This window comes from Saimiri boliviensis, chromosome 20 (assembly GCF_048565385.1).
Source record: "Saimiri boliviensis isolate mSaiBol1 chromosome 20, mSaiBol1.pri, whole genome shotgun sequence".
Taxonomy (NCBI): Eukaryota; Metazoa; Chordata; class Mammalia; order Primates; family Cebidae; genus Saimiri; species Saimiri boliviensis.
Window position 1 is genome coordinate 4,163,552 of NC_133468.1, and position 12,675 is coordinate 4,176,226.

At 54.2% G+C, this 12,675-nt stretch overlaps 1 protein-coding gene across 3 annotated transcripts in view; it reads right to left on the minus strand.

Annotated features, from left to right (window-relative positions):
- The window catches only part of ADAMTS2 (ADAM metallopeptidase with thrombospondin type 1 motif 2), a 220,494-nt gene that overhangs the window by 80,660 nt on the left and 127,159 nt on the right, over positions 1-12,675 (minus strand). For all 3 annotated transcript variants that reach the window (XM_010331847.3, XM_074390605.1, XM_074390606.1), the window contains exon 4: positions 10,993-11,195. In XM_010331847.3, the coding sequence (XP_010330149.3) occupies positions 10,993-11,195 (203 nt within the window). The remainder of the gene's footprint in view (positions 1-10,992; positions 11,196-12,675) is intronic.

Sequence of the window (12,675 nt, forward strand, 5' to 3'; positions counted from 1 at the left end):
AGCTCCGCGGCCAGTTGACGAGATTTCTGCCACAACCAGCCGAAAACATTCCTGTCTGGCCACTGCCTTCCCCATCGCCACCATGCGGTCTCAACACTCTTGAAAGTTGGTGAGAAATTGAGCCCATATGCCTTCTGATTGTTTGCAAACCCTGGCAAGGCTTTGGTAAGTCCAGGCCAATTTCTGGATTAAATTAGAAAAGAGGAAAAATATCTGAATCCTGGCACAGACAGAAATCATTCAAAAAAAAAAAAAAAACTGTTGAAGAACATACTGTACAGAGAATGTTCTCATGCTGGGAGGGGTCAAAGGTTATAGCCTTGATTGAAGGCCCAGACGACCCTTGGAATCCATGTTCTCCATTGGGCTAGGAGCCCATCTGCCCTCAGCGGAAGAGATGCTCTGGGGCTCAGGCATTCTCCCAGAACGCAAGCAGTTAAACAGCCGGGAGAGACGACTCTGCGTGCCCAGAAACCTGCCCCTCCGGCTCTGCTGTTCCAGAGCGGTCAAGAGCAGTTCATTCTGCCTTTTAGAAAGAATCCCTAAAGTAACCTCACTGGTCCTTTGAGCTGACAAGGCTAGGGTGGGGGTGGGCTGGGGTCTGAGCAGTGCAGCATGCTCGGTATCCCCTAATACGTACACCCACATTCACTGACGTAGTGAAAGGTACATGCTAAGCTTGGAGGCCTGGGGCCATCATAACTCAAGGCAGGCACTGAGCAAGCAGATTTCCGCAGAGCCTGGTAGCAAATATCCCTTTAGCACCCCACAGTTCATGTTTCAGCTTTGCGGGCCGCGTGGTCTCTGCCGCTACTGTTCAGCCTGCTGTTGCAGCACAAAAATGGCCCCACTCATAAATGAATAGGCGTGGCTGTGTTCCAGTAAAACTTTCTTTATACAAACAGGTGAGGGGTCAGGTGGCCCTGGGGCCAGAGTTTGCCAACACAGCTTTGGAATCTCCAGTTTACTTTGAAAAATTCATGTAAATTTGGCTTTCATGCAAGTAATATGTCCAAATTTACTTTAATGTGAAATTGATGTTTTAAAATGCTTACCATCCAAAAAAGGGGCCGCTTCAGCGGGAGATGGCTTACATCTGTCTGGTGCCTCTGGCAGGCCTGGGAGGACACGTTCCCAGTAGCGACAGGTTGAGCACTGGATTTGCTGCGGGCTGGATATCACCCACCGCAATGGTCTGCCTCCTGTCTACAAGGAGTGCAGGGGGACCAGGGGCTCACACAGACAGTTCAAGGTTTTTGTAGATCCTGATATTTAAGCAAGACACTGAGGCCGTAGGCTTCTCAGGAAAGGGTGGGATTGAAATAAGTGCTTTAGTTAAATGCTTGAAGCCACAAAGGAAGGTTCTGCCTTGGGCCCAAGCTTTCTATTTCTTGAAGTCTTGGCACAGATAGATTTCACTTTTAAAAACGTATCTGTGGCCAGGCGTGTGGCTCATGCCTGTGCTTCCAGCTACTTGGGAAGTTGAGATGGCAGGATCACTTGAGCCCAGGAGATTGAGACCACCATGCAACACAGCATGACCCTGTCTAAAAACAGTTTCAAAACGTAGTCGGCCATGGTGGTGTGTGCCTGTAGTCCCAGTTGCTTGGGAGGCTGAGGCTGGAGGCTGCAGTGTGCTGTGATTGTAGCACTAGACTCCAGCCTGGGTGATTGTGAGACTGTCAGTGGGTGACGGTCTCAAAAAGAAAAAAAAAAAAAAAGCATCTGTAAACATGTTACTTCCCCAATGGCTCCGATCTTCCGAGACATTCACTCCTGCCTCCCCTTTACCTGAGCCTGGAGAAGAGTCCCTGTCTGTACCCGGTGATGAAACTCGAGGTGCCTCAAACATCTGAGCTGCATCCTAGCACGGCAGCCTGGCCTGTCAGGCCCAAGCCCACTCCCTGGGGGTGCCCAGGCCCACACACACGGCCACAGCATCTAGTCTGCGTGCAGAGACTAGCCCAGGCACAGGCAGAACAAGGTTTTGAAAATGTGGGAAATATCCCGAGGGTCAGTAGCAGGTGTGTTCAGCAACAGCAACTGTGTCCCAGCCTGGCAGCACCCGGTACTTCAGGGAGCATCTTTCCAAGCAGAAAGGGTCAAACGTGACAGTGCCCCCAATGCCATGGGGGGGCGCTGGGAAAAGGAGAGCCCCTTACCCTCTGTGCTGGGCCCAGTAGAGGCAGCAATGCATGGTGCGGGCTGGAAGCTGAGCCAGAGTCGAAGGCTGAGAGAAGCAGGAGCAGAATCAAGGCAGAGGCGTTAGAGTTCACTCTGCTGGTGACAGGCCTGGGGGGCGGCAAGGCTGGACGGGCCACACATCTGCCCATGGCTCACACCCTATCCTCCCAGCCCTCACAGTGCTTGGGTGGGAGACCCCTCTGCCCTCAGATGGGGGAATGTGGGCATCCCCAAGGGGTCTCAGCCTCTCTGACCAGGCTAAGGGTCACTGAGGCTCAGGAGACTGGACTCACCCCGGGGTTGCCAGCAGCCAGGAGGGGGACAGCTGCCTGTGCTCAAAACTCAGTGCAGGCCAGATTCGGTGGCTCACACCTGTAATCCCAGCACTTTGGGAGGCCGAGGAGGGTGGATCACTTGAGATCAGCAGTTCAAGACCAGCCTGGCCAAAATGGTGAAACCCCGTCTCTACTAAAAATACAAAACTTAGCCGGGTGTGGGGGTGAGCGCCTGTAGTTCCAGGTACTCGGGAGGCTGAGGCAGAGAATTGCTTAAACCTGGGAGGCAGTGGTTGCATGAGCCAAGATCACGGCATTGCACTTCAGCAGGGTGACAGAGCGAGACTCTGTCTCAAGGAAAAGAAAGAAAAAAAAACCCAAAAAACAACTCAGTGCAGAGAGCCTCTGTGAATCAGGGCCTGCCCTTGTCTGCCGCAGGCTCAGCACACAGCAGCGCCCTCTTAGCGCGGCTGGCTTCACCTGGGCCTCGGAGGCATGTAGACGTGCCCAGCAGAGGCTGGGGAAGGACCACAGAGAACGGGAGCCTGAGGTGAGATGCAGGGAGCACGTGCAAGGCCACCGGGTGGTCCATCAGGCTGTGGGGTCTGAGCGCAGGGCTCAGGTTCCTGGGTTCGACCTGGGGACAGGCTGACTTCATAGATGACCAGACTCCATGCTCAGAAGGCCCCGAACTTGGGACCTGACACTCTGCAGCTGCTGTCTTGAAGTTCCTCATCATCTCACCCCAACATGTGTAAGTGAAGGCTCCTGGGGCAATGGAGCATGGTCCTACCTCCCCAGGACAGGTTCTGAGCTGCCCCCAGCAGGTACAGGGTCAGGCACGTGTAGCCCACGGCATCTCAGGGCAGGCATGGTGGTGGCCATCCTGCCCAGGGCTGGCAGGGAAGAGGCATGTCTGGTGGATGGCCGGCCAGAGCCCAAGTCTCAGCAGAGGTGAGCCTCCCATGAGTGCCACCTGCGTAGAGACGGGATTGGCCTTGGCCATGTGCACTGGGCTGGAGCAGTACACCAGTGGGAAGGGGCGTGCTTGGCTCTACTTCCCCGGACTTCCCTGGCCAGGGAGCAGGCAATGTGTCTTTCAGGGGCGGCTGGAAGCTCTCAGACCCCAGTGGGTGCCCCTTTCATGCTGGGGGTACACTCACTTTGCTAGCACCCCGTACCTGAGGAGCATTCCCTCAGCAGGACTCGGCTCTGTGGGTGCTCTCTTCCTCCTCCCAGCCTCCCTGAGTCTGGCCCGTGCTTGTCATAAACTTCTGGTCAGCCCGAGACACCCACCAGGGATCAGCCACAAAATACACATTTGTTTAATTTTGGAGACTCCAGATAGAAGTTAAACAGTCTAACACTGCATTGAAAAGAGCCATTGCACAATCTACGATGAATAAGAAATTCCTGCTAATAATTTAAGATTCCAATTTTTGTTCACTTAGAACAACATCACAAAGCAAATTAAAAAACAGCAAGGAGAGAGAGAGAGACTAAGAAAGGAACTGGCTTAATAGGCCCTGGTACCTTTCTATGGCACTTTTCCTCTGCTCTTTGAACAAGCGATCCCACATTTTCATTTTGTGTTGGGCCCTGGGAGTTACCCGCCGGCTCTGCCTATAGGCCGGTGTTCCCCACTGGTAATATCCTGATGAGTTCTGCAGTAGGCAGATGTTTCGGGAAATAAGAATACATTGCAGATAATGCATTGGCTTCTTTGAATTCTCTCTCTTTCCTCTTTTTTTTTTTTTTTGAGACAGTCTCACTTTTATCACCCAGGCTGGAGTGCAATGGCAGGATCTTGGCTTACTGCAATTTCCACCTCCTGGGTTCAAGTGATTCTCCTGCTTCAGCCTCCTGAGTAGCTGAGATTACAGGCTTATGCCACCACACATGGCTTATTTTTGCATTTTCAGTAGAGATGGGGTTTCACCATGTTGGCCAGGCGGTCTTGAACTCCTGACCTCAAGTGATCGTCCCGCCTCGGCCTCCCAAAGTCCTGGGATTACAGGTGTGAGCCACCGCACCCAGCCTATCTTCTTCTTAGTTTGGGAGAACTTCAGCTGGAGGGCTCTATGGCCGAACCCAGGTGTGACACGAACAATCAGTGGTTGGTGAGGAGCTGGAGCCTGGGAAGGGCTGCTGCTGCCGGACAGAGCAGAACCTCAGAAGATTGATTCTGGGAAGGGCAGGAGGCATCAGACACATCACCCAGGGGAAAAGCTTTTCCCATGGGAAGGGAGAGGCTGCAGGATCTGGCCACACACAAAAATGTAGGCCATCAGAAAACTGTCCCAGGCAGGACAAAAACCAAAGGTAAACAGCAAGGCTGGGGAAAATATTTCCCACACATGTGACGGACAAAAGTTAATCTACTTAAATACACAGACTCTTCAGATGAATAAAACACCCCCAAATCCCAACGGAATCAAGGGCACGGATAGGCCAAGCCCAAAAAAATAAAATAGTCTCTGTTTACAAATCCATGTATATTTTTAAATGCGGACTCATTAACATCAAGTAAATACAACTTACAACAAAAGTATATCTCAGTTGTAATTAAATTACCATGGCTCAAAAGGACTCAGTGGTGTGAGGAGGTGGGGAGACAGGCATTTGCTCGATGAAGCATGAATAGATGAAACCATAACGGAGAACATTCCAGCAAGGAGAGCTTTAAAAATGTGCCTGTCTAGGCCGGGCGCGGTGGCTCACGCCTGTAATCCCAGCACTTTGGGAGGCCGAGGCGGGTGGATCACGAGGTCAAGAGATCAAGACCATCCTGGTCAACATGGTGAAACCCTGTCTCTACTAAAAATACAAAAAACTAGCTTGGCGTGGTGGCGCGTGCCTATAATCCCAGCTACCTAGGAGGCTGAGGCAGGAGAATTGCCTGAACCCAGGAGGCGGAGGTTGCGGTGAGCCGAGATCGCGCCATTGCACTCCAGCCTGGGTAACAAGAGCGAAACTCCGTCTCAAAAAACAAAAACAAAAACAAAAACAAGAAAAAAAATGGCTGGCTGTGGTGAATCATGCCTGTAATCCCAGCACTTTGGGAGGCCAAAGCAGGCAGATCTCCTAAGGTCAGGAGTTCGAGACCAGCCTGGCCAACATGGCAAAACCCCGTCTCTACTACAAATACAAAAAAAAAAAAAAAAAAAAAAAAAAAAAAAATTAGCTGGGCGTGGTGGTGTATGCCTGTAATCCCAGCTACTCCTGAGACTGAGGCAGAAGAATCCCTTGAACCCGGGAGAAGGAGGTTGCAATGAGCTGAGATTGTGCCATTGCACTCCAGCCTGGGCAAAAGAGACTCTGTCTCTAAATAAATAAGTCAGTAAGTAAATAAATAAATAATCTGTGTTAATTATAGAATATTTTGATACGTACTTTTCTAGATGTAACGAGGAAGGTAAGAAAACTAGACCCAGCAGGGGCTGCCGGAATGGGCAGGTGGGTGGTTGTCTAAACCCCAGAGCCCCTTTCTGTGCCCAGGTGGCCCTCGTGAAATGCTCCATTTCTAAACCTCTCTCCTTCCCGCAAGTCTGAGACAGAAGGGCAGCTACGTTTTCCCCGTGGATAAGGGAATATCATGTCTTACCATGAACACAGAAAGGAAGCAGTCCCTCCAGTGATGCCCACTGCCCCTGGAGCTTGAGGCAGCTCCCCTCCACCTCTGGAAGACTGCGGCGGCCAGCCTCGCTCGCCCCAACTTCCCCCACCTGTGCCTCCGTTCTTCCAGTGGGCCCCATTCCTGCCTCAGGGCCTTCGTGCCGCCTGCCCTCTCCCCACAACCTGGAGCATGCTAGCCCCGTCCTACCTCTTCCCACATCCTCCCATTGTCATTTGAGTCTCAGCTCCCACGGTACCTCCCGGCACCAGCCCCTGACCTCCTGTGGCCTGCCTTCCCCTACCCTTCTTCCTTCCCCATCTCATAACTATTTCTTTCACTGCATTGATCATGATTTGAAATTATCTGGTTTTCACTTGAATATCATCTGTGTCCCCCTCCCCAGAATGCAGGGTCGCAGGGCTGTGTCCTGTCATGGCCACGGCAGCACCCCTTGCCTGACATACAATAGACACTCCATAAACACGGGTCCCCCACAGGGCTGGTCACCAGGGGCACCAGGCAGAAGAGGATGGCCATGCCGGGGATCCACCCGCTCTCTGCAGCGGAACACGATACAGCACACACCGTGTTTCCTCCCTGACATCGTGCTGCGGTGTGGGGCGGGGAGCCCGAGCCTGTGTTGCAGCTGCACCTGCTGGGACATGTGGCTTCCAAGGCTTCCATGGCAGGGGAGACAGAGATGGAGGGGACTCCAAGCTCTAATCAGCTTTGGACACAAGTGACTCAGGTCGCTTCTTTTCACACCGGCCATCAGGCAAAACTAGCCATGCAGCCCCAGGAAGGGGCTGCCAGGGAGGCTGGGTGGGGGAGAGGAGCACAGGGGTGTTCTATGAGGCTGAACTGCCTGTGCCACCCCTGGACCCCATATCCGAGCCCAGACTCTGCCACAAAGAGATCCCGAAGGGAGTCACCCCAAATGACAGGGAAACCCAGGCAGTGCAGGGCCGCCAGGGTGGAGCTGTGCCTGCACTCAGCCCATCTCCACCTCACCTCCTCCTCAGAGCCTGCATTCCCTGGGTCCCCACCATCCAGGCGCCCACCAGCTCGTCCGGGCTTGATGGTCTTCCCCAGGAGACAGGCTCTGCCACCGCTCAGCATCCAGCTCAGTGGGCAGCTCACTGCCCAGGGCTGGATGTCGATGCTGTGCCTTTCTGTTTGTTAGTTTTCCTTCCAACAGTCAGGCCCCACTGCTGCAGGTCTGCTGGAGTTTGCTGGAGGTTCAGTCCAGACATTGTTTGCCTGGGCAAAGATTGCTGCTCGTCCCTTCCCCTGGCACCTTTGTCCCACACTGCGGCTTACATCTGGGTGCAAATTAATTCAAATAAAGTAGCCTTTAGGCTGGCTACCATTAAAAAAAAAAGACAAGTGTTGGTGAGGATGTGGAGAAACTAGAATCCCTGTACACTGTTGGTCGGGGTGTTGCGGGGTGTGTGCAAAATGGTGAAGCCAGTGTGGGAAACAGTGTGGAAGCTCCTCAAAAAAAAATCAAAGAAAGAAAGAATTGCCCTGTGGTCCTGAAATTCCACTTGAGGGCATATACTCAAGAGAATGGAAAGCAGGGTCTGGAACAGCCACATTCACGGTGGCGTTATTAACAGTAGCCCATGGGGGGCGGCCCAGCTGCCCGTGGATGGCTGCATACACAAAACGTGGCCTCTCCACCCACACGTGGGCTACTATTCCTCCCTGGAAAGGAAGGACATTCTTACACATGCCACGACATGGACGGACCCTGAGGACCTCATGCTAGGTGAAATACACCAGACACGAAAGGACAACCATTGCCTGATCCACTTACGTGAGGTACCCAGAGTGGTCAAGTTCTTAGAGACAGAACGCGAAGTGCTGGGTGCCTGGGGTTGGGGGGAGGGGAGGAAGAGGGGCTGAAATTTAATGGGCAGAGTTTCAACTTTACGAGATGAAGAGTTCTGTGGATGGTGGTGGCGATGGTGGCCCAACCACGTGAATGTGCTTATGCCACTGAACCACGCACTTAAAAATGGTGAAGACGGTGACTGACGTTTCTGTATATTTTTAAAATAAAAATAAAAATTCTATTGGAACAAATAAGAAGCTGAATTAAACATTCATTTATTCAAGGACACCAGCCACGCTTCAAGTGCTCAGGAGCCCCAGTGGCTCTTGGCCAGACGGGACAAAAGAAGCCCCTCTCCTCTCCAGCACTGCAGGGAGCTCTGTCGCACGGCAGTGCTCTGGAAGGTCCTCCTTTCTCAGATGCTCCCACTTGCTCAATACCCCTCCTCCCCAAGACCACAAAAGGGTCTGGCATGCCTTAGATCCATTCCCGGGACTCTCCGGGTGTACACAGGCTATCAGTGAGGACACGGGGTATTTATTAATTGTCAGGGTAACACCACGTTCCAAGCACGGCCTCACCTTATCTCCCTCACCCACGCTGCGCTCTTGGTGGGAGCTGGGGCTCAGATCAGAGGCAGAGACTCTCCCTGACCCTCCGCGGGTCTCCCAAGCCCCAGACTCTCTGCCATGCCCGCTGCATCTGCAGGACACCGTCGCTGTGCGCAGGACAAGCACACCGTCAACACGAGTTTGCTGAATCAATCAGTGCTCTCTGCTGTGCGACGGGCACGCGTGCAGCCCAGATACTTTCTCAACATCTGGGCCTTGTCTCCCGAAACGCTTTCTTTGTTGTGATGAAACTCATCTCGACTTAAAAGTTTTTGTATTTCTCATATTTTCCTAGAAACAGACCTTCCCATTATCCAAAATGGGAGTATGGCTGGATCACTAGGGTTTGAATAAAGTTGGATGGCAAAACCGAGAGAAGGTTCTAGACATCCTCCAACCGGCTGTAGTGACAGACAGACCGTGGGCACCAGGAGGAAGGCCGCTCTGCCTCCGCCGGCCTCACGGAGCGCTCGCCGCGGGCCCCGCCTTCAGCCAGCAGCCTTGGTGGACTCTCAGAAGCGACCCCTCCTGGGCTGTCACTAAATTAAATAGCACTACGGTCATGATCACAAAACCACATTTTACGTGGCAACTAAAAACACGTTCACCCCATTGAGAGACTGAAAAGCGCAGTCACTGACATGATCTCATTTAATCCTCACAACAACGCCCACAACGAAAACACTGTAGAGGAGAAAACCAAGGCTCAGAGGATGGGAGCAGCTTTCCTGGTGTCGTGCCTGGAACAAGGCGAGGCCGGGAGTCGCCATGGGACTGTAATTCCAAGCCCAGTCCTTCCCCTGCTGGGTGGACGGCAATATGATGCTAGGTAAGAACTCACATGGTGAAGGCAGACACGGTTTTACACCCACAGTCTCGCAGACCTAGTGTGAGGACTTCTTATGATAATTTAGCTTGGCAAGCGCCCAGGTGGGCTGGCATACAGACCCACAACGGCGGCTCCATAGTTGTAGCCATTACGGTTTTATTGTTGTTATTATTATTATTATTATTATTACATTAAAGGTACGTTCCAAAAATAAGGTGACATTAAGTACGACCACACTGTCCCACATCAAATGAATCCTGCAGACGCGGCGGACTTCAGCCCCCGTGCCAATGAGAAGGTTGGGCTCCAGAGGGTGCATTGACGCCTCCAAGGCCGGCCAAGAGGAAGGCGAGCATGAAGGTGGGGTCTCTGTCCAGCGCTCAGCTCACTCCCATCCCCGCCTTGCCCCTGAGGTATCTTTTCACCAGATCCCTGGGGACTCTGACCCATGTGTCACCTTGGTTCCTGGGGGCTCACTCCTGGCCCAAAAAGCAGAGCCGGGCAGCAGACCATGAGCAGACCTCCACATCCCTGCTGCCTGCCTCCAGCCCGACCCCGGAGGACCTCATTCCTGCACAGGTTTGGATACACAGCACGGGGCTCTAGAAGCTCCCACCTGCCCAGCCTCCATACCACCTCCAGCCCTCCCTAAGCCCCGGCTTCCTCCCACAAATGCCCCCTGCCCCCTAACGCCCCACTGGCAACATCTCACATTCCAGGCTGTGCCCTGGTCCTCCCCATCACCTCTTTTTTTTCCCTGCAGGGCTCAGTGGAACCAGTCTGCCCCCTTGGGAACCTGCGTTTTAAAGACTGGACGCCCCTCATCCCCACAGCGGCTCCGACCGCGTGAGGCAGGGAGAGGAAGAGGTCTGCACACCGTCCAGGCACACGGGGTTCAGAATCCTCGTACCCCCTGCTCAGGTCGTGTGGGCTGTGGAATGAGGTGGAGATGCTGCTTTAATCTCTTAGCATTAGGCAGACAAGAAGCAGGGGCCCAGAAGATGGGGGTGACACACAGACACCCCATTCAACAGCCCAGACTCACAGGGAGACGATTCCCTCCCTCATCTTCAACTCCTCCCACGGCCAGCTTCAAGGAGGGACTCTGGGATGGTGTGTGGCCCTCACTCTAAAGCACACTAATCTCCACGTTCAACAGAAAGGGGGCTTCTGTTGGGAGCCAGCGGAAGGTGGGACTCTCTAGCTGGGGCTGCATAACGTCGCTTTATGTCTTACTATGAGATCAGCTTTCGGGTAAAATGAGGTTTCCTTTTTCAGTAATTTTAGTTTTAAAAAGTGGCAAACATCAAGAAAACATATTTTTCAAATGACTGGACATTGAGGGACATTTGTCGTTCAAATGACTGGAGTTTGCATGAAACTGCCTTAGCATAGAAAGAGCCTCACCAAGGAAGAATTATCCCGCCATTTGCAGATGGGAAAACTGAGGTCAGGGATGGTCAGCTTGTCTCACCCGTGGACCCAGAGAGCTTCCCTGAGACAGGGTCACTCACCTCCGGCTAACAAGGAAATCAACACAGCCTCAGGGCACCTGGCCCAGCCGGGCTTCTCTGGCCTGCCCAGGCCCTGGTTGACCCTCCCCCCGACCCTACTCCCCCGACCCCAGCCACCCCACTCACAATGTTCATGAGCGTCAGCAGGTACTTCTGCACGTGCTCCTTCCCGTGGAACTGGACCACAGAGTCATCCACGCCCAGCAGGACCTCGATGTTGTAGTCGTCATCCGTGGCATGCCTGCGTGCCCTCCGCCTCGAGCTGTCGACGCGCTCCTCCAGAACACCCAGGGCACGGCTGAGGCTGTCCAGGCTGCCCAGGGAGGGCCCTGCAAGGAGAGTACACCGTCTTCAGCAGCAGGGCAAACCCACCTGGACACGACAGCCACCAGGCGCCAGCTCGCCACTCTCATTTAAAACTCATAGCACCCTGAACCGATGGCATTGTTCCATTTTACAGAGGAAAGTGGAGTCCGGAAGGAGACAGAGACTTGCCAAACTGTCTCAGATGCAGCAGGGCTCAGACAGGTACCTCTGTGACTTTGCGAACTGCTCTTTCCCCAGCCCCTGGTGGCAACCCCAGCCACAGCAGGGGCCACAGTGGCCTCCACACGATGGATCAGGCCTGCTGAGGCCCTGAGAGACCCAGCCCAGTGTCGCCGTCTGCCTTGTGGAGCCCAGGGCTGGCACCCGGACACACAGAGGCCGGGAACCTCAGCCCGCACTGCCTGAAGCCAGAGTGAGCAGAGCCACCTCTTCTCCCTCCCGAAAGGCTGCCAAGTGCCAAAGGACTGGTGTTCCAGGTGTCACTGCCAGCTGTTATGACTGGGGAAACTGAGGCCCAGCCTCAGCTGTGTGTGTCCTCCAGTGTCCCCTTGGGCCCCTCTCAGAACTCTGTGCTCAGTTCTCCACTGAAGCAAGGCCCCTCACCTCTGGGCCGTGTCCTGGGCCCCTCAGGTGAACTGTACCGCCTCTGGTCTGATTGATTTGTGCCAAGACCAAGAAGAACCCCTCTGTGACAGCTCTGCTGCAGTCGGCCCTGGGCAGGCACTGACCTCCTGGCCCCCGGGGGTGTCCCTGGCCACTTGGGGCTGCCACGCTGGGGAGTTAGCCTTGGGTATTGTCCCTGCCTTCTGTGCAGTACGGTTGCTGCTCTGTTCCGGGTCCTGCCAGGCCTGGAGACTGCCCTGGACCAGACTCCAGTTCCCGGCTCTCCACACACCTCCCTCTAAAGGCCAAGTGAGGCTGACGAGGCTGACCTTCAGTATCGACGGCAGGCCCAGATCACACTGCCCACTGCCCCCTCAGCCCCAGAGTCTTGGAAGTCCCCATTCCCTCGCACTGGTCTCTGTGTCTAAACCAGGTCACAGCCCCAGGGTCCGGCTTCTCCATGGCATTCCCCAAGCAGGTCCTCAGAGACTCCTAGCCTGGGACAGACCCAGGGCTGCAGGTCATGGTGACGTCACCAATCCACAGGTTGATGGCCAGGTCCCGGGGCCCCTGCAGCTGAGGTGGGAGACCAGCTTCCCCGCAGTATCACCTCCCTACAAAGAGTCTTCCAGAACAATTCTCCTCACTCCCAACATCTCTCATCTGCTACCTCTTCCAGGCAGGGACAGGCACTCCCTCCCTGTGAGGATGGCCCAGGACATGCCCTAGAGGCAGAACCAGGCCTCTGCCACTCAGACAGTGCTGGCATCGGGTCCTCACCCCAGAACACACTTCTCACCCCCTGCTGACCACAGGCCTCTTGGTGGACATGGCCATTTCTGTTTTACAGATAGGGAGACCCATGGCATCCCAGCGTGG